The sequence below is a fragment of the Carcharhinus amblyrhynchos genome, chromosome 30, assembly GCF_965287045.1.
Source record: "Carcharhinus amblyrhynchos chromosome 30, sCarAmb.v2.hapA, whole genome shotgun sequence".
Classification (NCBI taxonomy): domain Eukaryota; kingdom Metazoa; phylum Chordata; class Chondrichthyes; order Carcharhiniformes; family Carcharhinidae; genus Carcharhinus; species Carcharhinus amblyrhynchos.
Genome location: NC_137353.1, coordinates 16,917,902 through 16,941,394, shown reverse-complemented (window position 1 = coordinate 16,941,394; position 23,493 = coordinate 16,917,902). Strand labels below are relative to the sequence as shown.

Genomic DNA, 23,493 nt, shown 5'->3' with positions numbered 1-23,493 from the left:
TGTGGGGAGAGGAGGGGAGGGGGGGTGTGGGGAGAGGAGGGGAGGGGGGGTGAGTGGGAGGAGGGGAGGGGGGGTGTGGGGAGAGGAGGGGAGGGGGGGTGTGGGGAGAGGAGGGGAGGGGGGGTGTGGGGAGAGGAGGGGAGGGGGGTGGGGAGAGGAGGGGAGGGGGGGTGTGGGGAGAGGAGGGGAGGGGGGGTGTGGGGAGGGAGGGGAGGGGGGTGTGGGGAGAGGAGGGGAGGGGGGTGTGTGGGAGAGGAGGGGAGGGGGGGTGTGGGGAGAGGAGGGGAGGGGGGGTGGGGAGAGGAGGGGGAGGGGGGTGTGGGAGAGGGGGGCAGGGGGTGTGGGGAGGGGGAGCAGGGGGGTGGGGAGGGGGGGTGGGGAGGTGAGGGGGGTGGGGAGGGGGAGGGGGTGGGGAGGTGAGGGGGGTGGGGAGGGGGGGGTGGGGAGGTGAGGGGAGAGGAGGGGGGGTGGGGAAAGGAGGGGGGCGGGGAGAGGAGGAGGGGGGAGGGGAGGGGGAGGAGGGGGGAGGGGAGGGGGAGGAGGGTGGGAGAGGAGGAGGGGGAGGGGGTGGGGAGAGGAGGAGGGGGCGGGGGAGGAGGGTGGGGAGAGGGGGAGGGGAGGGGAGGAGGGTGGGGAGAGGCGGAGGGGAGGGGGAGGGGGGTGGGAGAGGAGGAGGGGGGAGGGGAGGGGGAGGAGGGTGGGGAGAGGGGGAGGGGGTGGGGAGAGGAGGAGGGGGAGGGGAGGGGGAGGAGGGTGGGGAGAGGGGAGGGGGGAGGGGAGGGGGGTGGGGAGAGGGGGAGGGGGGTGGGGAGGAGGAGAGGGGGCGGGGAGGGGGGAGGAGGAGGGGGGAGGGGGAGAGGAGGGGGAGGAGGAGGGGGGGAGGAGGGGGGGAGAGGGAGGGAGGAGGGGGGGAGGAGGGAGGAGGAGGGGGGAGGAGGGAGGAGGAGGGGGAGGAGGAGGGGGGGCGAGGAGGGGGGAGGGGGGCGAGGAGTCGGGGGTGAGTAGGGAGGGGGCAGGGGGGCGGGGAGGGGGCAGGGGGGCGGGGAGGGGGCAGGGGGGCGAGGGGGAGGGGGGGCGAGGAGGGAGGGGGGGGAGGGAGGGGGAGGGTGGAGGGGGGGGAGGGGAGGAGGTGGGGGGGGGAGGGGGGAGGAGGGAGGGGAGGGGGGGGGGGGAGGGGGAGGGGGAGGGAGGAGGTGGGGGGGAGGGGGGGAGGGAGGAGGTGGGGGGGAGGGAGGAGGTGGGGGGAGGGAGGAGGTGGGGGGGGAGGGGGGGAGGGAGGGAGGTGGGGGGGAGGGGGGAGGGAGGAGGTGGGGGGAGGGGGGGGAGGGAGGGGTGGGGGGAGGGAGGGGGAGGGAGGGAGGAGGGGGGCGAGGTGGGGGGGGGGAGGGAGGAGGTGGGGGGGGAGGGGGGAGGGAGGGAGGGGGGGCGAGGTGGGAGGGGGGAGGGAGGGGGGGCGAGGAGGGGGGGGCGAGGGGGAGAGGGGGGCGAGGAGGGGGGGGCGAGGTGGGAGGGAGGGGGGGCGAGGTGGGAGGGGGGAGGGAGGGGGGGCGAGGTGGGAGGGAGGGGGGCGAGGTGGGAGGTGGGAGGGAGGGGGGGCGAGGTGGGAGGTGGGAGGGAGGGGGGCGAGGTGGGGAGGGGGAGGGAGGGGGGCGAGAGAGGGGGGGCGAGGTGGGAGGGGGGAGGGAGGGGGGCGAGGAGGGGGGCGAGGTGGGAGGGGGGAGGGAGGGGGGCGAGGAGGGGGGGCGAGGTGGGAGGGGGAGGGAGGGGGGGCGAGGTGGGAGGGGGGAGGAGGGGGGCGAGGTGGGAGGGGGGAGGGAGGGGGGCGAGGTGGGAGGGGGGGAGGGAGGGGGGGCGAGGTGGGAGGGGGAGGGAGGGGGGGCGAGGTGGGAGGGGGGAGGGAGGGGGGGCGAGGTGGGAGGGGGGAGGGAGGGGGGGCGAGGTGGGAGGGGGGAGGGAGGGGGGGCGAGGTGGGAGGGGGAGGGGAGGGGGGCGAGGAGGGAGGGGGGAGGGAGGGGGGGTGAGGAGGGAGGGGGGAGGGGGGGCGAGGAGGGAGGTGGGAGGGGCGAGGAGGGGGGGGCGAGGGGGGGCGAGGAGGGGGGGGCGAGGAGGGGGGGCGGAGGAGGGGGGGGGCGAGGGGGGAGGGGCGAGGAGGGGGGGCGAGGGGGGAGGGGCGAGGAGGGGGCGAGGAGGAGAGGAGGGGCGAGGAGGGGGGGGCGAGGGGGGGGCGAGGAGGGAGGAGGGGGGGGCGAGGGGGGGGCGAGGAGGGAGGGGCGAGGGGGGGCGAGGAGGGAGGGGCGAGGAGGGAGGAGGGAGGGGCGAGGGGGGGGCGAGGAGGGAGGGGCGAGGAGGGAGGAGGGAGGGGCGAGGGGGGCGAGGGGGGAGTGGGGGAGGAGGAGGGGGGGTTAGGGGGGAGGGAGGGGGGAGGAGGAGGTGGGGAGTTAGTGGGGGAGGGAGGAGGAGGGAGGAGGAGGCGGGGAGGGGAGGGGGAGTGGGGGAGTGGGTAGGGGGAGGGGGTAGGGGGAGGGAGGGGGGAGGGGTTGGGGGGAAGGAGGAGGGGGGAGGGGTTGGGGGAGGAGGAGGGGGAGGGGTTGGGGGGAGGAGGAGGGGGAGGTGGGTGGGTGTGAGGGGGGAGGTGGGTGAGGGGGAGGGGGGAGGGGGTTAGGGGGAGGAGGAGGGGGGGAGGAGGAGGGGGGGAGGAGGAGGGGGTGAGGGGGAGTGGAGGAGGAGTAGGGGGTGAGGGGAGGGGAGGAGGAGTGGGGGTGAGGGGGAGGAGGAGGAGGGGGGAGGGGTTGGGGGAGGAGGAGGGGGGAGGGGTTGGGGGGGAGGAGGAGGGGGGAGGGGTTGGGGGAGGAGGAGGGGGGAGGGGTTGGGGGGAGGAGGAGGGGGGAGGGGTTGGGGGGAGGAGGAGGGGGAGGGGTTGGGGGGAGGGGGGAGGGGTTGGGGGGAGGGGGAGGGGGGAGGGGTTGGGGGGGAGGAGGAGGAAGGAGGAGAGAGGAGGGGAGGGGTTGGGGGAGGAGGGGGGAGGAGGAGGAGGGAGGAGAGTGGGGGTGGGGGAGGGAGAGGGAGGAGAGGGAGGGAGGGGGAGAGGAGTGTGGAGGGGGAGAGGAGGGGTTGGGGGGAGGAGAGGAGGGGTGGGGGGGGGAGGAGAGGGAGGGGTGGGGGGAAGGGAGGAGAGGAGGGGTGGGGGGAAGGGGGAGAGGAGGGGTGGGGGAAGGGAGGAGAGGAGGGGTGGGGGGAAGGGAGGAGAGGAGGGGTGGGGGGAAGGGAGGAGGGGGAGAGGAGGGGTGGGGGGAAGGGATGAGGGAGGGGAGGAGGGGTTGGGGGAGAGGTGGGGGGGAGGGGAGGAGGAGGGGGGAGGAGGAGGGGGGAGGAGGGAGGGGTGGGGAGAGGAGGGGTGGGGGGAGGAGGAGGGGTGGGGAGAGGGGGGTGGGGGGAGGAGAGGAGAGGTGGGGGAAGGGAGGGGGGAGGAGGGGGTGGGGGAGAGGTGGGGTGGGGGGGGTGGGAGGTGGAGGGGAGGAGGAGGGGAGGAGGAGGGTTGGGGGGAGAGGTGAGGTGGGGGGAGAGGGGTTGGGGGAGAGGTGAGGTGGGAGGGGAGGAGGGGTTGGGGGAGAGGAGGGGTGGGAGGGAGGGGTGGGGGAGGAGGGGGGAGAGGAGGGGAGGAGGGGGGGAGAGGAGGGGAGGAGGGGTGGGGGGAGGGAGGAGGGGGGAGAGGAGGGGTGGGGGGAGAGGGGGAGAGGAGGGGTGGGGGGAGAGGAGGGGGGGAGAGGAGGGGTGGGGGAGGTGGGGGGAGGAGAGGAGGGGTGGGGGAGAGGAGGGGTGGGGGGAGGAGAGGAGGGGTGGGGTGGGGGAGGAGGAGGGGTGGGGGGAGGAGAGGGGGTGGGGTGGGGGGAGAGGAGGGTGGGGGGAGGAGAGGAGGGGTGGGGGGGGAGGAGGGAGGGGTGGGGGGAGGAGAGGAGGGGTGGGGGGAGGAGGGGGTAGAAGAGGGTGGGGGGGGAGAGGAGAGGTGGGGGGAGGGCGGGAGAGGAGGGTGGGGGAAGGGAGGAGGGGTGGGGGAAGGGAGGAGGGGAGAGGAGGGGTGGGGGGAAGGGAGGAGGGGGAGAGGAGGGGTGGGGGAAGGGAGGAGGGGAGGAGAGGAGGGGTGGGGGAAGGGAGGAGGGGGAGAGGAGGGGTGGGGGTAGGGGAGGAGGGGAAGAGGGGTTGGGGAGGGTGGAGGGAAGGGGAGAGTGAGGGGAAGGGAGGGGAGAGAGGAGGGGAAGGGAAGGGAGGGGGAGTCAGAAGAGGAGTCACATAAAAACAAAAATATGCCGAACAAACTCAGGTCTGGCATTTTGGGGGGCAAGCGAAGAGATGGATTTGGGCTTGCGCTGTCCCTCTACACATTGGCTTTGTAGCTTTAAGAATGGAGTAAAAAAAAATCATATTCACGATCAAGTGCAGTGCTGTTTCTTGTCAGTTTGGATCTTGTTTGTCTTTCATGGTGACCATGAATTGATTCAGCTTGAATTTGGTTTTTGGAGCAAGCAAGATGTATTCAGGTCTGCCTGCTCCACTCTGCACATTGGCTTTAAGAATGGAGCATCTGTGAAGAGAAACAGTTAATGTTTTGACTTCAAGTGATCCTTCTACAGAAAGATCATTTGTACTTGAAACATTAACTCTTTTTCTCTCTCCACAGATGTTATCCGACCTGTTGTGTTTATCCAGCATTTTCTGTTTTTATTTCAGATTTCCAGCATCCACAATACTTTTTTTTAGAGGAGTCACATGTTGCAAAGTGTCCCGTGACTGCACTGCTTTTGTAGTCGTGTAGATCTGGCCATACCCATTGAGTTTCTGGTCAAGGTGACTCTCAAGATGTTGGTAGTGGGTCTGTTGGTGATAGTGATGTTGCAGAAAGTCAGGCTTCCTCTTATTTGGATACAAGTTTCAGAGACTGTTATGATGCACAGATGGTCGACATTTCTGAATCCACCCAGATTTTTGCCCCTCAGGGACTCAACCCTCAGGATATGGGGTAGGCCATTTAGGACTAAGATGAGGAGAAACTCATTCTTTCAGATGGGGGTGAATTTGTAGAATTCTCTACCACATAACGCTTTGGAGGGCAAATCACTGAATCTATTTAAGAAGGAAATAAATATATTTCTAGACTCTTAAAGGTGTCAACTGGTTTGGAGAGAGGTGTGGGACTATGGTGTTAACTTCAGCCATGATCATGTTGAATGGCAGAGCAGGCTGAAGAGATCCAAATGGCCCACTTCATTTTCTATTTTCTATGACCCTGCATCCATTGCATTCATTGCATTCTGAGGCATCTCTGCCTCTTTTTAGTTACCAAGGTGCAGTTATTCACTCATTGAAATATTTTGATCAAATGTAGTCAGCTGCTTTTTATTTTAGACAGGAAGCAAAATGATTTGAAATTAACAATCATAGTGTGGATGAAGCTTTTGTTGCCTTTTGGTGTTCCATGCTGAAAATCACTGAAATGCTTGCGGTGGGAGTACATAAAAGTGAAGGTTGAATTAACAAACTTGTGATTAGAGGTTTAGTCATCTCCCAATATTACTGCATACAATATCTATAATTTATGTTCTTGCTTACAATAAGCCAGAATGTTTGTTTCAGTTTTATAGAATCATAGAATACCTACAGTGCAGAAGGAGGACATTCAGCCCATCAAGTCTGCATTGACCCTCCAACATAGCATCCCACCCAATCCTTATTCTCGTAGCCCTACATATTTATGCTGCTATTCCCCCGACACTAAGGGACAATTTAGCATAGCCAATCCACCAAATGTGCACATTTTTTATTTGATTTTATTATTGTTCCGTGTATTAGTATACAGTGAAAAGTATACTTGTGTGCTGCAGAAAAAGCATACCATTCATAGAGAAGAAAAGGAGAAAATGCAGAATGTAGTGTTAGTCATAACTAGGGTGTAGAGAAAGATCAACTTAATGCGAGGTAGGTCTATTTAAAAGTCTGACAGCAGTGAAGAAGCTGTTTTTGAGTTGATTGGTACGTGTCTTCAGACTTTTGTATCCTTTTCCTGACAGAGAAAGGTGGAAAAGAGTATGTCTGGGATACGTGGAGTCCTTAATTATGCTGGCTGTTTTTCCAAGGCAGCAGGAAGTGTATATGAAGTCAATGGTTGGGAGGCTGGTTTGACTAATGGACTGGGCTTCATAAGTTCATAAGATCTAGGAGCACAATTAGGCCATTCAGCCCATTGACTCCACTGCACCATTCGATCATTGCTGATATGCTCCTCATGCCTATTTTCCTGCCTTCTCCCCATAACCCTTCAACCCATTACCAATTAAAAATCTATAACTCTCTTAAATTTACTCACTGCCCCAGCATCCATCACACTTCGGGGTTATGAATTCCAGATTCACTACCCTTTGGGAGAAGTAATTTCTTCTCAACTCTGTGTTTTTTTTAAATTTGCTACTCCTTATTCTAAGACAAGAGGAAACATCTGTTCCACAACTACTTTATTCACACCTTTTATTCACACCTTTTATTCACACCTTTTATTCATACCTTTTATTCATACCTTTTATTCATACACAACTCAATTTCAGTCATAGGTGTATAAGGATTTGTTTGAATAGAGGGGAGTACGGTAGGATGAGAGAAGAATTGGTGAATGTTGACTGGAGGAGCGCGTTGGAAGGTAGGTCTGCTGAGGAGCAGTGGAGGATCTTTAAGGAGATCTTTCTTGGTGCTCAGCAGAAATTTATTCCGATGGTTAAAAAGGACCATAGGAGGAGAGGTAATAAGCCGTGGATAACGAAGGAGGTGAAGGAAAGTGTTAAATTAAAAGCGGAGGCGTTTAGAGTAGCTAAGAGTAGTGGGCGAGAAGAGGATTGGGAGAGGTTTAAATGTCAACAAAGATTGACAAAGAAGTTGATAAAGAAGGGTAGGAGAAACTATGAAGCTGGGCTAGCGCTTAATATAAAAAAGGATAGCAAGAGTTTTTATAAAAAGGAAGAGGAAGAGGCTGGCGAGGGTGAACGTTGGACCCTTAGAGGATGAGAGGGGGGACTTAGTGGTAGGGGATGGGGAAATGGCTGAGGTCTTGAATAACTTTTTTGTTTTGGTCTTCACGGAGGAGGACGTGAATAATTTGCCGGGTGTTAGCGATGGAAAGGTGGTAGGACTGGAGGGTCTCAATGACATTATTGTTACTAGAGAGGCGGTGCTCGACAGACTGGAGGGACTGATTGTGGACAAGTCCCCAGGACCGGATGGAATGCATCCGAGGGTTCTGAAAGAAATGGCGGAGGTGATAGTGGATGCCTTGGTGGTTATTTTCCAAACGTCGCTGGATTCCGGGGAAGTGCCGGAAGATTGGAATACGGCTAATGTTACGCCGTTGTTTAAGAAGGGTGGCAGGCAAAAGGCAGGGAATTATAGGCTGGTTAGTTTAACGTCTGTTGTAGGTAAAATGTTAGAATCCGTCATCAAGGAGGAAATAGCAAGGCATCTTGAGGGGAATTGCTTGATAGAGCAGACGCAGCACGGTTTTGTTAAGGGGAAGTCGTGTCTGACAAGTTTATTGGAGTTCTATGAGGATGTGTCTAGGGCAGTGGATAGAGGAGAGCCAGTGGATGTGGTCTTTCTTGATTTTCAGAAGGTGTTTGACAAGGTACCTCACAAGAGGTTATTGCAGAAGGTAAGGGGGCATGGAGTTGGGGGTAGGGTGTTAGCGTGGATAGAGGATTGGTTGTCAAATAGAAGGCAGAGAGTGGGGGTTAATGGGTGCTATTCAGATTGGCGGTTGGTGACTAGTGGAGTGCCCCAGGGGTCAGTGCTGGGGCCTCAGCTATTTACCATTTATATAGATGATCTGGAGGAGGGAACCGAGTGTATGGTGTCGAAATTTGCTGATGACACCAAGATTGGTGGAACGGCAAATTGCGCGGAGGGTGTGGAGAGTCTGCAGAAGGATCTAGATAGGCTGGGCGAATGGGCCAGGAACTGGCAAATGGAATTTAATGTTGGCAAGTGCGAGGTGGTCCACTTTGGTAGGAATAATGGTAGGAAGGACTATTACTTACATGGCGAAAAACTGCAGCAGGCGACGGTGCAGAGGGACCTCGGGGTCCTTGTGCATGAGTCGCAAAAACCCAGCCTGCAGGTGCAGCAGGTGGTCAGGAAGGCTAATGGGATGCTGGCCTTCATAGCGAAGGGGATTGAATATAAAAGTAGGGAGGTCTTGCTGCGGCTGTATAGGGCATTGGTGAGGCCGCAGCTGGAGTACTGTGTGCAGTTTTGGTCGCCGCACTTACGCAAGGATATTTTGGCCTTGGAGGGAGTGCAGAGGAGGTTTACTAGGCTGATACCAGAGTTGAGGGGGTTGAGCTATGAGGAGAGGCTGAATAAACTAGGCTTGTACTCGTTAGAGTTTAGAAGAATGAGGGGAGATCTCACTGAGACATATAAGATGATGAATGGGATGGATAGGGTAGAGGTGGAGAGACTCTTCCCGCTCAGAAAGGACAGTAGGACTAGACGGCACAGCCTCAAGATAAAGGGGGGGCGGTTTAGAATGGAGTTGAGGAGGAACTTTTTCACTCAAAGGGTGGTGAATCTCTGGAATTCTCTGCCTGTTGAAGTGGTGGAGGCTGCCTCGCTAAATATTTTTAAGATGCGGGTTGATGGGTTTTTGATAAGCGAGGGGGTTAAGGGTTATGGGGAGAGGGTGGGAATGTGGAACTGAGCCACGACAGATCAGCCATGATCTTATTGAATGGCGGGGCAGGCTCGAAGGGCTAGATGGCCTACTCCTGCTCCTATTTCTTATGTTCTTATATAGTATCTTTGAACTGTGGGAGGAAACAAGACTATCTGGAGGAAACCCATACAGACATGGGAAGAACATGCAAACTCCAGTCACCCAAGGCTGGAATTGAGCCCAGGCACCTGGCACTGTGAGGCAGCAGTGTTAACCACTGTGTCACCGCGCTGGTCAATTTGTTTAATTTTGTTGGCAAATAATCACAAGTATATGCTTAAGTTCATAGAATCATAGAATCCTACAGTGCAAAATTGAATGGCAGTAACCTATTTGAATAGTCTTGCAGCATTAATGAGTATTTTGAATAAGTTCTTTATAGCTCTTGATACAATCATTCAGCTCTTCCAAGAACAGTTGCTACTGGTACTCTCATGGTTCAGGGGTGACTTCTTACTGCTTGTTCCAGAAGTCAAAAGTTTTTCTGTTGTTCAATGTGGCTTAATGCCACATTTGGGCATCTCAAATTTGTGCAAAATTTGTTGCCTTTTCCACTTCAGTACTGCATTCCTTAAACTTTGAGAAAAGTTTGTTTTACCTTTTTGTCGAGGACAACGTTCTTGTAAATGCTTGATTCTGTTAATTGCATCATTGGCTGTCCTTTTGATTTGCTTGTTAGCTGCAAATTGATAGAATTAACAATTACTTCTCAACTTGCCTTAGTTCCTTTGTTCGGATGTTCATTGAAAAGAGGCTGTGGAATACACATTAGCTCCCTACACTGGGTACTTCTTGGGGTGGGCTAACAATTTTTATGGCCACCTAAACAAGTTGATTTGCAGTTCAAAGCAGATTTACATGCTTTGATTTAATATATGGGTTTGGGCATGATAAATATATATATATATTAAACAAAGATGAATGTTATATAACTTGCACTGGACCCTAACTATGAAATACTTCAGCTAAGATCAATATTAACATAAGAACATAAGAAATAGGAGCAGGAGTAGGCCATCTAGCCCTTCGAGCCTGCCCCGCCATTCAGTAAGATCATGGCTGATCTGAAGTGGATCGGATCCACTTTCCCACTTTCTCCCATAACCCTTAATTCCCTTGTCTGTCAAAAACCTATCTACCCGTGACTTAAATATATTTAGTGAGGTAGCCTCCACCACTTCAACGGGCAAGAATTCCAGAGATTCACCACCCTCTGAAGAAGTTCCTCCTCAACACTGTTCTAAACTGCCCCCTCCCCTTATCTTGAGGCTGTGCCCTCTAGTCCTGCTGTCCTTTCTAAGCAGGAAGAATCTCTCCACCTCTACCTTATCCGTCCCTTTCATTATCTTATACGTCTCTATAAGAATCCCCCTCATCCTTCTAAACTCCAACGAGTACAGACCCAGTCTATTCAGTCAATATTATTTTATGGTCTTTGAATTTCACACCAGGTTTGCAATCTTGACCATGACACTGGGGACAAGTCCAAAGTGAATGCCAAATGGTTCACCACCAGGAAATAAACATTAGAGGGAGAGGTGCTCCGGGAAACCTGTGAAGCTTTGGGGACAAGCCACCTGTCCACACTCTTAATTGAAGGGCTTGGGATGGGTAGCAATTACACAGATGCCTAATATTATAGAATTTCATTGTTTGAAAAATATTCTTTATTTACCTTGTATTAAATGCTTATTCTGTTTGTATTTAGACTGTACCGCAGCAGCCATGTCTCGTTGTGTGGAGGTGCTTATAATTGGGGCTGGGAATCGGGGACAAACTTATGCATCCTTCTCAAACGAATTTCCAGAGCGGATGAAGGTAAGTCTTGGGAATCTTTAAATGTCTGTCTGCTGTGGTTTCTTCTCTATGCTTTAGTTTCTTCCCTCATTTAAGCAATATGGGACAAAATTTTAAGCAACATAAATCTTTGCTTGTCCTAGCAAACTGTGACTTGTCTGCACAGACAATGACTATAACCACGGGTTAAAATTTGTTATGGCCCATTTCCAGGGACATGACCAAAGTGCACCCAACTGGAAGGTCCAATGCCTAACCCAAAATGGGCCTCAGGCCTCATTTCACTAACTTAGATGAACTGTTGCCCAAAGACAGGTTGCCTGTTACCAGCCTTTCAATTTTTGGACATCTGTCTCACTGACAGTGCACCACATGTTAGTCGGCTATATTAATTCCACAGATGAAGGAGTGGCGTGAGGCCAATGGAAGGGCCCATTTTTGAATATTTATCCATTAACCTAAAAAGTTTCAATATTATGTCTCGAGTCTCTTTTCTAAACTAAGCAATACTAGGCTCTTCAACCTCCCTTCATACCTTGGGTGGCTTAACTAGGTGGTAATTTGGCTGCTTAGTACTGCTTCCAATAGCCCAGGGGCACTGAGACCAGTTTTAATGCCTCATTTGTTGTCTCAGCCAAGGTTAGCTAATTCAACACATCAAATAGCACATTTACCCACTAAGTCATCAAATGAATAAGCACCATAAATTGATATAGTTATATACTAGTAAATTGAGTCTGCAAACAACTCCAATGCATTTGATCCTTTAAAATATTGAAAAATGTTGTCCTTTGCACCATCGAGTACTTTGTAATGCATATATGTCATCTGTAAAATGAATTGCTATAAATCTTTGATCAATTTACTGTATTTCTGCCTCGCTCTTTTTTTAATCATCAGATGGTCTGTGGGCTGTCAAATCTGTATAAAAAACCTGCAGATTTTAATCATACAAAAGAAGGAATTATATATTTAATATATTTGCAAGATTTAGAGGGTGAAATTGGTCTCAGAAGGTAACCCAGAATGAGTGGGAATGAGTCACCAACCCTTTCACAGTCCTGTTAACTTCAATGGAAAATAATTTTAGGCAAGGTGTATAACTGTCTGCTGATTCACTATCAACATCAACAACTTGTATTATAGAGCACCACTATCATAATAAGCCCACAGTGCTTCAGGAGCATTATAAAGGAAAATTTGATGTGGGGAAATTGGATAAATGGCCAAAAATTTCGTAAAAACCAGTGCTAGGGACCTGGGTTCAATCCCGGCCTCAGGTCACTGTCTGTGTGGAATTTGCATGTTCTTCCCGAGTCTGCGTGGGTTTCCTCCCACAGTTCAAAGATGTGCAGGTTAGGTTGATTGGCCATGATAAATTAACCCAAGTGTTAGGGAGATTAGCAGGGTAAATATGAGAGAATAGTGCCTGGATGCAATTGTAGTCAGTGCAGACTCAATGGGCCAAATGGACACCTGCACAGTAGGGATTCTATGATTCTATGAAAAGAGGTATATTTTAAACAGTGTCAAAGAAAGAGAAGCAAAAAGGGAATTTCAGAGCTTAGGACTTTGACAGCGAATATATAGCCACTAAAAGTGCAACTTTTAGAATTGGGCTTGCTAAAGAGGCCAGAATTAGATGAGCATATGTTTTGAAGTGTTATGGGTCTAAGGGAGATTACAGGGAGAGGGTGGGGCAGGGCCATGGAGGAATTTGAAGATGAGAATCTTAAAATTGTTGTATTGCTTAACCAGGGGAGCTAGTGTTGGACAACAAGGACATGGTGCACATGGATGATGGGACAACAGGACATGGTGCACATTAGCACATGGCAGTAGAGTTTTGGATGATCTCAGGTTTACAAAGGGTAGAACATAGCAGATTGGCCAGGACTGCATTGAAATGATAATATCGCGAGTGAAAAATGGCATATATCAGGATTTCAACAAGTCACTGATGCAGGGATCAAGTCTGGCAATGTAATGAAGGCAGAACGTAAGAAATAGGAGCAGGAGTAGGCCATCTAGCCCTTCGAGCCTGCCGACATCAGTTTTAAGTTCATTTATTCATGTCACAAGTAGGCTTACATTAACACTGCAATGAAGTCACCACACTCTAGAGCCTGTTCGGGTACACTGAGGGAAAATTTAGCATGGCCAATGCGCCTAACCAGCACGTCTTTCAGAATGTGGGAGGAAACTGGAGCACCCAGAGGAAACCCACACAGACACGGGGAGAATGTGCAGACTCCGCACAGTCAAATGTGATACTGAGGTTGTGAATAGTTTAGCACACAGTGGAGGGGTTGATGTCGCTGAGGGGGGTGGGCGGCAGGTAAATGAGATATTGGAAGTGCCAAGGATAGATCCTTTGGAGTCACCAGAGAAATAGTAGAACAGAAAGAAAAGTCAGAGTGGGTGATTCTCTGGCTCAGATCAAACAATGGACCCACCTAATTGTGGTGTGAATCTTGCATTGCCCCCATCCTGAACACCAGTTTTATTTAATTATTTTAAACGCCAAATTATTTTAATTTATTTTAAATGCCAAATTATTTTAATCCCCCTGTCATCACTATGCCTTCTGTGCTCAGTGTTCTCAGATGGGACATGCTAAAGTCTGTCCTAGCTTGATGGGTGTGATTATGTTCTGTCTTAGACTATAAGATATAGGAGCAGAATTAGGCCACTTGGCCCATCGACCCTGCTCTGCCATTCAATCATGGCTGATATTTTTCTCATCGTAAGAAGTCTCATAACACCAGGTTAAAGTCCAATAGGTTTATTTGGTAGCAAAAGCCACCAAAGCCATATATTTGCAGTCAAAGTCCTAAGCTCTGGAATTCCCTCTTTGCTTCTCTTTCTTTGACACTGCTTAAAATCTACCTCTTTTCATAAATCATAGAATCCCTACAGTGCAGAAGAAGTCCATTTGGCCCATTGAGTCTGCACTGATCACACTCGCGTCCAGGCCCTATTCCCATAATGCCTCATATTTACCCTGCTAATCCCCCTGACCCAAGAGTTAATTTAACATGGCTGATCAACCTAACCCACACATCTTTGGACTGTGGGAGGAAATTGGAGCACCTGGAGGAAACCCACACAGACATGGGAAGAACGTGCAAACTTCACACAGACAGTGACCCGAGGCTGGGATTGAACCCAGATCCCTAGCACTGGTTTTTACCAGACTTTTGGCCATCTGTCCAAATTCTCCACATCAAATTTTGCTTTATAATGCTCCTGAAGCACTGTGGGCTTATTATGGTGACTTTTGCTACCAAATAAACCTGTTGGATTTTAACCTGGTGTTGTGAGACTTCTTACTGTGTTTACCCCAGTCCAACGCTGGCATCTCCGCATCATTTTTCTCATCCCCATTCTCCTGACTTTTCCCCATAACCCTGGTTCCCTTATTAATCAAGAACCTATCTATCTGTCTTAAAGACACTCAATGACTTGGCCTCCACAGCCTTCTGCAACAAAGAGTTCCGCACATTCACCTCTCTGGCTGAAGAAATTCCAACTTATCTCTGTTTTAAAGAATTGTCCCTTTAGCCTGAGGTTGTGGCTTCTGGTTCTAGCTTTTCCTACTAGTGGAAAGATCCTCTCCGTGTCCACTCTATCCAGGCCTCGCAGTATCCTGTAAGTTTCAATAGGATTCCCTCCCTCATCCTTCTAAACTCCAACAAGTACAAACCCAGAGACCTCAACTTTTCCTCATACGACAAGCTCTTCATTCCAGGGATCATTCTTGTGAACCCCCTCTAGACCCTTTCCGAGGCCAGCGCATTCTTCCTTAGATATGGGGCCCAAAACTGCTCCCAATACTCCACATGGGATCTGACCAGCCTCAGAAGTGCATCGCTGCACTTATATTTTAGCCTTCTCGACATGAATGCTAACATTGCATTTGCCTTCCTAACTGCTGACTGAAACTGCATGTTAACCTTAAGAGAATCTTGAACAAGGAGTCCCTTTATGCTTTTGATTTCCTAAGCATTTCCCCAATTAAAAAATAGTCAATGCCTCCATTCCTTCTTCCAAAGTGCGTAACCTCACACTTTTCCACATTGTATTCCATCTGCCACTTCTTCGCTCACTTTCCTATCCTGTCCAAGTCCTTCTGCAGCCCTCTCCACTGCTTCCTCAATACTACCTATCTCTTTACATATCTTTGTATCATCTACAAACTTAGCAACAGTGCCTTCAGTTCCTCCTTCCAAAGCATATATTGTGAGAAGTTGTGGTCCCAGGACTGACCCTGGTCTTGGTTTCGTCAGTAGAAGGTGCTTTTTTGCCTTTTCCTATTTCTCTTTTCTCCCTTTATAAATTGCCATCTTCAAGTCTAGTTTCTTTGCTTAGTAACAGGCTGAGATTGATACTGTCCTAATCCGAGTGTGAATTCTCAGAGGTGCTCTACTGGTACAGTGAATACATTTCCTGCTCCAGAAGATCACAATAAACTGTTTTTTTTAAATAATGCATTATCAATGGCAGTACTATGAAACATGTAAAACAAGCTTATGGACTGTATTACAGTCTGCTTGTTTTAAAGAATATAAAGTTCTGTCTGAGTCTTTCTGAAACTAATGTAAACTTTTTTATTAACAGGCAAACAAAAGAAGCTAATCTGTAATTAAAATTTGGGAATTTACTGTTCAATTTTGCTCCATTCAGTCAAACAATATTACAACAAAATGGCCTTGAAATTAGTCAGTGAATGGTAACACTTTTTTACTTAACATTTTAAGATTGTGGAGCAAGACATTTTACATCAATGATAATTGTATTGAAGAAAAATGTTGTCGTACCTCATACCACAATTTAAAGACTTATGCTTTTGCTTAACTTCACAGGCAACCATTGTATTTACAGACAATTCATCAACAACATGCTTAAAAAAAAGGCACTTTGCTATGTGCTGTTTATTTAGTTGTTGCTTGGAGTATTGATAAGCGTTGGTTGCCTGTTAATTGTAATATACAACATCCTGTTCTGTTAAATATTCTATTGTCCAGGTAAACAAGTAACATGCAATGAGTGTAATTGTGATGAAACTTGAATTATTCAGAAATTCCAGAGTGTAACTAATGAAGTGTGAATAATTCAGAGATTACTGAGTTTAATTGTTTTATGTGATGCAGGAATGTTTCGACCACAGACAATGGGGAGAATTTTAACCCCTTTTGCCTGGTATAAATCAGCATATAGACGGTTAAGCTACCCAATCTTTCAAATTTTCAGACAATAGTGCGCAAATGCCTGCTTCTCATCTGTACCTATAGTGTTAAAAGCAAAGGAGAATTTTCCCAAAAAATTTCTGCATCATAACAAAAAAAAGCGTGAACCGTGCCAGTCTCTCAGACGCACAACTCTGCCATGCACCTCTCCTGCCGCGAGCCCCCCTCACGATCCACCTCTGCATGCCGCCCGCACCATCATTGCCCCCAGCCAGGCCCCACTCCTCCAGCACACCAGTGGTGTCTGATGGGTATTGCCCAGCCCTGCCCCTGACCAGATCATCAAATTTTCACAAATTATTTAAACATCTTTTTAACTTCTCAAAAACAGCCCTACAGTTTTTAATGGCTCTGGTTTGTAATTAGAAAATAAATATTTCTCATCCTTATTGTTTTTGTGGAAGAAATGAAGATGTGTTTAATCTCATTAGTATAACAACTAGCTGCTATCCAAGCACATACTGTTAGTGCAAAGCAATGTCATTTTGTATCGATGCTACAGTTATCAGGGCTAATACTCAGTTGTGCATTCCTGCAGGAGGATCATTGGTCCACAGTGTCTTAATTTTCCATACTTTTAAATTAATGGATGTCTGAGCACTTTTGATTTCTTAACCAGTATCACCTATTAGTGCCAGGAATGTCTAATTAGGAAATCACTCGCAACAGGAACACTTAATTCAAGAATATGTCCTAGAGTCATAGAGGTTTTCATCATGGAAACAGGCTCTTCAGCCCAACTTGTCCATGCTGCCCTTTTTTAAAACTCTTAAGCTAATCCCAGTTGCCCGTATTGGCCTATATCCCGCTATACTCATCGTATCCATGTAACTATCTGAATGCTTTTTAAAAGATAAAGTTGTACCCGCCTCTACTACTATCTCTGGCAGCATGTTCCAGACACTCATCACCCTCTACGTGAAAGAATTGCCCCTCTGGACACTTTCGTGTATCTCTCCTCTCACCTTAAACCTAAACCCCCTATTTTTAGACTCCCCTACCTTTGGAAAAAGATATTGACTATCTACCTTGTTGATGCCCCTCATTATTTTATAGACCTCTATAAGGTCACCCCTCAGCCTCCTATGCTTCAGAGAGAAATGTCCCAGCCTATTCAGTCTCTCCTTATAACTCAATCCATCAAGTCCCGGTGGCATCCTAGTAAATCTTTTCTGCACATTTTCTAGTTTAATAATATCCTTTCTATAATAGGGTGACCTGAATTGCACATAGTATTCCAAGTGTGGCCTTATCAATGTCTTGTACAACTTCAACAAGATGTCCCAACTCCTGTATTCAATGATCTGACCGATGAAACCAAGCATGCCGACTGCCTTCTTCACCACTCTGTCCACCTGTGACTCCACTTTCAAAAAGCTATGAACATGTATCCCTAGACCTCTTTGTTCTATAACTCTCCCCAGCACCCTACTATTAACTGAGTAAGTTCTGCCCTGGTTCAATCTATCAAAATGCACTACCTCGCATTTGTCTAAATTAAACTCCATCTGCCATTCGTCAGCCCACTGGCCCAATTGATCAAGATCCTGTTGCAATTGGAGAAAGCTTTCTTCACTGTCCATTATGCCACCAATCTTGGTGTCATCTGCAAACTTACAAACCATGCCCCCTATATTCTCATCCTCTTGTGTAAATCCAGTTTAAATCCAAATCAGGGCTGAATGTAACATTGGAGTGAAGTGGGACTCACTGGATGAATTCGTTAACTCACCATTTATATTATGCAGAAAACTGCTTCCCACTGATGTAAAATTTATAAATACGTGCCATGAGATACTCTGAAGTCTTTATTGAATACACTTTTTGTCAGCACTAGAGCATTCTTGTTCATTTGAGAAAAACAATTAAAATCAATGAGCTGGGTCACTTCTGGCACTGGATTCTGTAACCAGCCTTTTAAGAACATAAGAACATAAGAACATAGGAGCAGGAGTAGGCCATCCAGCCCTTCGAGCCTGCCCCGCCATTCAATAAGATCATGGCTGATCTGTCGCTGCTCAGTTCCACTTTCCCGCCCTCTCCCCATAACCCTTAATCCCCTCTCCAATCAAATACCCATCAACCCGCGTCTTAAAAATATTTAGCGAGGCAGCCTCCACCACTTCAACGGGCAGAGAATTCCAGAGATTCACCACCCTTTGAGTGAAGAAGTTCCTCCTCAACTCCGTTCTAAACCGCCCCCCTTTTATCTTGAGGCTGTGCCCCCTAGTCCTATTGTCTTTTTTGAGCGGGAAGAGTCTTTCCACCTCTATCCTATCCATCCCATTCATCATCTTATACGTCTCAATGAGATCTCCTCTCATTCTTCTAAACTCTAACGAGTACAAGCCCAGTTTATTCAGCCTCTCCTCATAGCTCAACCCCCTCAACTCCGGTATCAGCCTAGTAAACCTCCTCTGCACTCCCTCCAAAGCCAAAATATCTTTGCGCAGGTGCGGCGCCCAAAAATGCACACAGTACTCCAGTTGCGGCCTCACCAATGCCCTATACAGCTGCAGCAAGACCTCCCTACTTTTATATTCAATCCCCTTCGCTATGAAGGCCAGCATCCCATTTGCCTTCCTGACCACCTGCTGCACCTGCAAGCTGGGTTTTTGCGACTCATGCACAAGGACCCCGAGGTCCCTCTGCACCGTCGCCTGCTGCAGTTTTTCGCCTCGTAAGTAATAGTCCTTCCTACCATTTTTCCTACCAAAGTGGACCACCTCACACTTGCCAACATTAAATTCCATTTGCCATTTCCTGGCCCATTCGCCCAGCCTATCTAGATCCTTCTGCAGACTCTCTACACCCTCTGCACAATTTGCCGTTCCCCCAATCTTGGTGTCATCAGCAAATTTTGACACTCTACACTCGGTTCCCTCCTCCAGATCATCTATATAAATGGTAAAAAGCTGAGGCCCCAGCACTGACCCCTGGGGCACTCCACTAGTCACCATCCGCCAATCCGAATAGCACCCGTTGACCCCCACTCTCTGTCTCCTATTTGACAACCAATCGTCTATCCACGCTAACACCCTACCCCCAACTCCATGTCCCTCGACCTTCTGCAATAACCTCTTGTGAGGCACTTTGTCAAACGCTTTCTGAAAATCTAGAAAGACCACATCCACCGGCTCTCCTCTATCCACCGCCCTAGACACATCCTCATAGAACTCCAGTAAATTTGTCAGACACGACTTCCCTTTAATGAAACCGTGCTGCGTCTGCTCTATCAAGCAATTCCCTTCAAGATGCCTCGCAATTTCCTCCTTAATGACAGATTCTAACATTTTACCTACCACAGACGTTAAACTAACTGGCCTATAATTCCCCGCCTTTTGCCTGGCACCCTTCTTAAACAACGGTGTAACATTAGCCGTTTTCCAATAATCCGGCACTTCCCCGGAATCCAGCGACGTTTGGAAAATAACCACCAAGGCATCCACTATCACCTCCGCCATTTCTTTCAGAACCCTCGGATGCATTCCATCCTGGCAGCTTTGGCACTGGGTATTACATCATATTTCCAGCTAAAATCAGGTGGGAGTCAGAATGACATCATTGGACCTCTACATTTTATTTTTAGTGGGGCCCTTGCCTGCTTTTTGTAGTCAGCCAGTTAATTGTAGTTAAATTTGGTCCTGGGCATCAGTGAGTCTGTAGCCCCAAACCACTATTTTAAACCCCTTTCCAATCCTGTTTCCACTGGACAGGCAGTCTTAAAAGTGGGGTTACAATGTTGAACTCCCATTAAATACACCCAATTGAAGTACCAGAGCTTGATTTGGACATATGGAAGCATGAGGGGAAGAAACACATCAAGAGTGGTGGGAAGCCCTCTATAAAGCTGAACTTCCTCTATAATTTAAACGGAGTCAAGCTGTAAATTTTCTTGATTGCATTTCACAAAAAATGTCTTTGTCTTGCAGTATTTCCTGTTGTCTCTCTGCTAAAGTCTCCTCCCACTTCAGACATTATGGAAATCCCCTGCTGGTGACAGTACTTTCTAAATGTTTCACATCCCTTTTGTCAAAATGATATTCTAAAAGTATCATTTACCAAAAATCACACTAGTTCTTGAGACTTATCATCGTAAAAGACTTTCAATTACAGTATTAACTTTTTAAATAAAAATTAATCATAAGTATGAATTACCCATTGCTCATGAAAGCAAGGACACGTAGTCAGCCTGTAACTAATTCCACCTGGTGTGCTGCTGGGAAGGGGAGTAATTTGTTTGGTAGTCTTTCTCTTCAATGTAACTCTAAACATAGTTGATTCCTAATTCTGCACTGAGTTTATTGAATTCAGGTGGAGTAGCAGTTGGGTAAGTTACAGTTTGCCTGGATTAAGTAGAGTAAAAAGCCAAAACAAAAACAGCCAGCCAGGCTTCCAGTGTCTGATTAGCATTTATCAACCCCTGCTGGGAAGTGAGTACATATCAGGTCACATGAGTACAAGAGAGGACAGCTCTAGTTACCCTCTCCTAGGTGCATTTGTCTGTCAACACCTACAGTCTAAGCTCACACGTCATAGCTAATTGGATGGGGTTCAGGATAATGAGTGGCTAGCTCCAATGGAACGATAACCTAATAGGATTCATATCTTCACATGAGGGGGGCAAATAATGAGAAAATTGGCAAAAAGAGGGATGGATTGGGGGTTGAGCATGGGAACATGATGGGGAAAAGATAGGAGGCCTGGTGTCTGGAGCAGTGTAGATTGGTGGGGAAGTGTGTTGGGGAGGGCAGTGGTCAAGAGCAGTTGTGATTGGAGTGGCAATTGGGAGCAATAGCGACTGATGGTGAGGGGGATGTCAGGAATGACTGCAATCAAGGTGGAGGGAATCTGGAGAAGTGGTCATCAGGGCTGACAATGATTTTGGGCAGTGAAGCAATGACAATTGGCAGGAAGGGTGGAGTCATAACCAGCAATTGGCAGGAAAAGGAATCAGGAGAAATAGTGATAGTAGGAAGAGGGATGTTGCGAGCAACAGCCGGAACAATGCTGATCAATGATTGGGGAACATGTTTGACTGCAGAGATAGTTCTCTTGAAACATGTCAGGAAGAGCAATCTGCTCTTTCAGCCTCCATATTGAGGTAAGTAAATTTGAAAACTTTATCTTGTAACTTGTGAACGGGCATCAGCTGCCTCAGAACAAACATGGGGACTTCATACAGGCATTAACTCCTTACTTACATTTGTAAAAAGTTTAAAGTCTGTGTCAGAAGAATTTCCTGGATACCTGTGTTTTCCCCCCACCAGAATCACTTGTGGTGCACACATTGAAATGTGTGCATTATTCCCATCCACCATATTGGGAAGTTAGTAGGACATTTAACAACCTAAGTATATAGACCACTGATGCTTGGATGAGGCGGAAGTGCAAGTTTGAAAGCATCAAAGATTTTAGTACTGTGGTGCTTCTTGCACTGAACTGGCAATCTGAGTTTAAATTCCAAAGGGAAATTATGAAATTGTATCTGATAAATTTAGGAGGTTTTGGACTCACACTGGGGGAAAAAAATAAAAAATGCTGAAAGATTTTCCACAGAGTTGTAGAAAAAATTGCCAACGCCTTCACATGGTCACCAGACCTTGCAAATATTATCCATAAAACAATTAACATAATATACAGGTTTTCCCTCTATGCTGCTGTGATCCTGGGAAGTATGGAGGAATGGTCTTTCCTATAGGTCATTCTTATGTACCTGGAAATTTGACAGGACAGAGCAGCAAGTTGAGGAGCTTCCTCTGCATGGTTTGACATGTGTCCTAGGGGAAGGGAAGAAAATCGTGAAAATTGAAACTCCCAAATTAAATCTTTAAAATAACGTGTAATATTTTTATTTAAAATTTTATCTTGGGTAGTAGATTGTTTCTGCTAATCACTTCCTTCCATTAAAGTCTTTCTTTTCCCCCACAAACTAGATCTCTTCTAAAAGCAGAGAAAGAGTAGGCTGCTATATCCTGTATGGTGATTGATAGTGAAACTATTAGAAACGTACATCTTAACACATTTTAGCAGGGTTAGTGCAGTCAAGCAAACAACTATTATAGTAACTAAACTCGCAGTTAATTGATAAGCAGAGCAATATGGAGACAGCAAGTAAGGGAATTCACTCCAGGAAAAGATTTTCATGTTGGCATTTCTGGCACATTGCTGGAGATATACATCAGAAAACTGTGTTCCCTGCCCAGGATTTGCGTTAAAATTAATAGACAGAAAATTACAAATTAGGGATGCATACTTTCCTGATATACCCAGTGTCATCCTGGAACACTCCAGTGGAAAATTTCTCTTTCGCTGCATGGGAAATGGCAGCATGTTAGCTTCAATAAACAACATCTGAAAGAAGTAAAAGGTGTATTGAGTCACATAACTATCCATCTCCAGTTGTCTGAATGGTTAAATTAGCTGAAAAGATTCTTAAATTGCAATGTACTTCTCTTCATTTTCAATGTGATTTGTCACTTTCCCCATGCTTAGCCTTTTGCCCTGCCAAGCCTCTGCCAGCTTTAAAATTGACCCCCACAATGAACGCAAAGTTACTTTCTCTTTGATTTCTTTCCATCTTATCCCTCACTATGACAGAGTAGGTCTCAGAAATAAAAAAACTGAAAATGCTTGGTAAACTCAGCAGGTCAGGTAGCATCTGTGGAAAGAGAGTAAAACACAGTTAACGTTTTGAATCCACATGATCCTTCTATAGAACAGCTCTCAAAAGTTTGGATAGTAGGTTCTCAGCTTGTTTTGTTGTGTACAGAACTTCCTCCATTGTCTTACCTGAGCCGTCAAAAGGAAACTTCCTTACTTCTGCTTCTGATACATTATTGGTCAACCAAGAAGTATTGCTTACTCAGAGTAAATGATTTTGACTTGTGCATTACACATGGGACTTAAGCCACATGTTTGCATGTGTTGTACCATTTGAGTAAACCTGCATCGCAGACCCCACCTACAAAATCTAACTTTGTGAGATTATGATTCTTGAGAGGGCTGTATTCTGACTATCTTGCTCTAAATAATGTGCAGCAGTCTCATTTGAATGTATATATTCTTCTGATATAGGAACAAATGCACAATAACTTCCAGATTCACTGCTATAATGACCACAAAATCATGACATTAACAATGAAACAAACTACTGTGCATCTGTTTCAAAATGGTATTCTAAAAGAGGAAGAAATTTTCACTGTCCTTTGATAATTTATAATGCTGTATATGTAGTGAATTTCAAACTTCTAAAGACTAAACTTAAATGCTCATCTTAGTGTTGCTAAGTTAATCCCATTTTTTAACTGCAGCAGTTATATTTTTACTGTTAGTTTTGAGTCTCAGTTCAGAATATTTTAATGCCTGTGTCTCATTATTATTCTTTCAGATTATAAATAGCATTGGGAATTCTGACCAGTGAGTAGGTTTTTTTTACATTGTGAAACCAAGATTGGTTGGAGACGTTGAGAAGGGTCAGTGCTCTCTGATCAGTGACCATGTTATGGTCTCCACAATGTTGCCAAAAGCAATCTTAGATTTCAAACCAATATTGTAAAATTAAACTATCTAAACAGTACTGAGGTGAAAATGCATGGCACACTGTTTACTACTGCTCCAGATGCACAGCCATGCACAATGTTTAGCAATGCTGTAGACTTGGGCCCAGGACACGCAAGGGTTTATTAGATCAGGAAA

At 48.3% G+C, this 23,493-nt stretch overlaps 1 protein-coding gene across 6 annotated transcripts in view; it reads left to right on the top strand.

The window, feature by feature from the left end:
* The window catches only part of LOC145360108 (putative oxidoreductase YteT), a 264,299-nt gene that overhangs the window by 2,523 nt on the left and 238,283 nt on the right, over nt 1-23,493 (top strand). For all 6 annotated transcript variants that reach the window (XR_013889666.1, XM_080215071.1, XM_080215072.1 and 3 more), the window contains exon 2: nt 10,458-10,567. Coding sequence is in view for 5 of the 6 variants with exons in the window: in XM_080215071.1 (XP_080071197.1) it covers nt 10,475-10,567 (93 nt within the window). In the remaining variant the exon portion in view is untranslated. The remainder of the gene's footprint in view (nt 1-10,457; nt 10,568-23,493) is intronic.